This window comes from Coffea arabica, chromosome 7e (genome assembly GCF_036785885.1).
Source record: "Coffea arabica cultivar ET-39 chromosome 7e, Coffea Arabica ET-39 HiFi, whole genome shotgun sequence".
Taxonomy (NCBI): Eukaryota; Viridiplantae; Streptophyta; class Magnoliopsida; order Gentianales; family Rubiaceae; genus Coffea; species Coffea arabica.
Window position 1 is genome coordinate 38,041,799 of NC_092323.1, and position 1,552 is coordinate 38,043,350.

Genomic DNA, 1,552 nt, shown 5'->3' on the forward strand with positions numbered 1-1,552 from the left:
GATTCTGGATGAAGCCCATCGATCAAAATACACCATCTATCCGGGTAGTACTAAAATGTATCAGGATTTACGACGGTTATACTAGTGGGATAAAATGAAGAGGGGGATTGCTCAATATGTACAAACCTGTCTAGTCTGCCTGCAGGTTAAGGCCGAACACCAAAAACCTTCCGGATTACTACAACCTCTTGAGATACCTGAATGAAAATGGGAGAACATTACCATGGACTTCGTTTCTGGATTGCCTAGAACCCAAAAAGGACATGATGCCGTTTGGGTGATCGTCGATCGGTTAACCAAATCGGCTCACTTCGTACCTGTGAATATGAAGTATTCCATGGATAAGTTGGTTCAGGTGTATATAAAGGAGATTGTGAGATTACATGGGTCCCTGTAAGTATAGTTTCCGACCGAGACCCTCGTTTCGTGTCTAGGTTTTGACAAAAGTTTCAGGAGACTTTGGCGACGAAGCTAAATTTGAGCACCACTTATCATCCTCAGACGGATGGACAGTCGGAGCGGACGATTCAAACCCTTGAGGATATGTTACGAACTTGTATCCTAGATTTCGGGGGTAATTGGGGTCAGCATATGACTTTAGTGGAGTTCGCTTACAATAATAGCTACCATTCGTCGATCCAAATGGCACCATATGAAGCTCTTTATGGGCGAAAGTGCCGTTCACCGATATACTGGGATGAGGTAGGAGAAAAGAAGATTCTAGACCCTACTATCATTCCTTGGATGGAGGATGCCCAAGAGAAGATCAAGTTAATCCGTCAAAGACTCCAGACAGCTCAAAGTCGCCAGAAGAGTTACGCAGATAACCGAAGGAAAGATCTGGAATTTGAAGTCGGAGACCATGTTTTCCTGAAGATTATCCCGTTGCGGAGTGTTACTGCTGGCAGAGGAAAGAAGCTTCAACCTAGATTCGTAGGACCCTTCCCGATTCTTCAACGAGTTGGAAAAGTAGCATACAGACACGAGTTGCCGCCAAGCTTGTCACGAATTCACGATGTATTCCATGTGTCAATGCTCAAAAAGTACTACCCTTATCCAACTCACATTGTGCAACCGGAGGAGATTGAAATTGACGAAGCCCTTACCTACGAGGAGAGACCTGTGCGAGTACTTGATAGAAAAGTTAAGGAGCTGAGGAATAAACAAATTTCACTGGTGAAGATTCTGTGGAAGAACCACAGAGTCGAAGAAGCGACATGGGAGACGGAGGAGGAGATGAAAAAGAAATACCCTGGAATGTTTAATAACTCATGTGAGAAATTTCGAGGACGAAATTCTTTAAGGGGGATTTTATGAGACCATATGAATTTTAAATCATTTTCTTGAAATAAGTCAAGTTATGTGGTTATAGGGGTGTACAGTGGACGTGGGACCCACGAGGGCAATTGGTACAGTAAATGTAGTTTGGGGAAAATTTTATATACGGAGTTTTACTACTTGGTATTATGAGCTAATTAGAGGTTAGCTAGTTAATTATGTATTGGAAACAAAGGAAGGAGATAAGCTTGAGAAGTGCCACATGTTTCAATCC

The 1,552-nt window shown here is 42.8% G+C and overlaps 1 protein-coding gene across 1 annotated transcript; it reads left to right on the forward strand.

The window, feature by feature from the left end:
- Window positions 1–642: 642 nt before the first annotated feature.
- Window positions 643–1,317, forward strand: LOC140011353 (uncharacterized). The gene has a single exon (XM_072060146.1). It carries the CDS (start codon window positions 643–645, stop codon window positions 1,315–1,317), a length of 675 nt encoding a protein of 224 aa, XP_071916247.1.
- The last annotated feature ends 235 nt before the right edge of the window (window positions 1,318–1,552 follow it).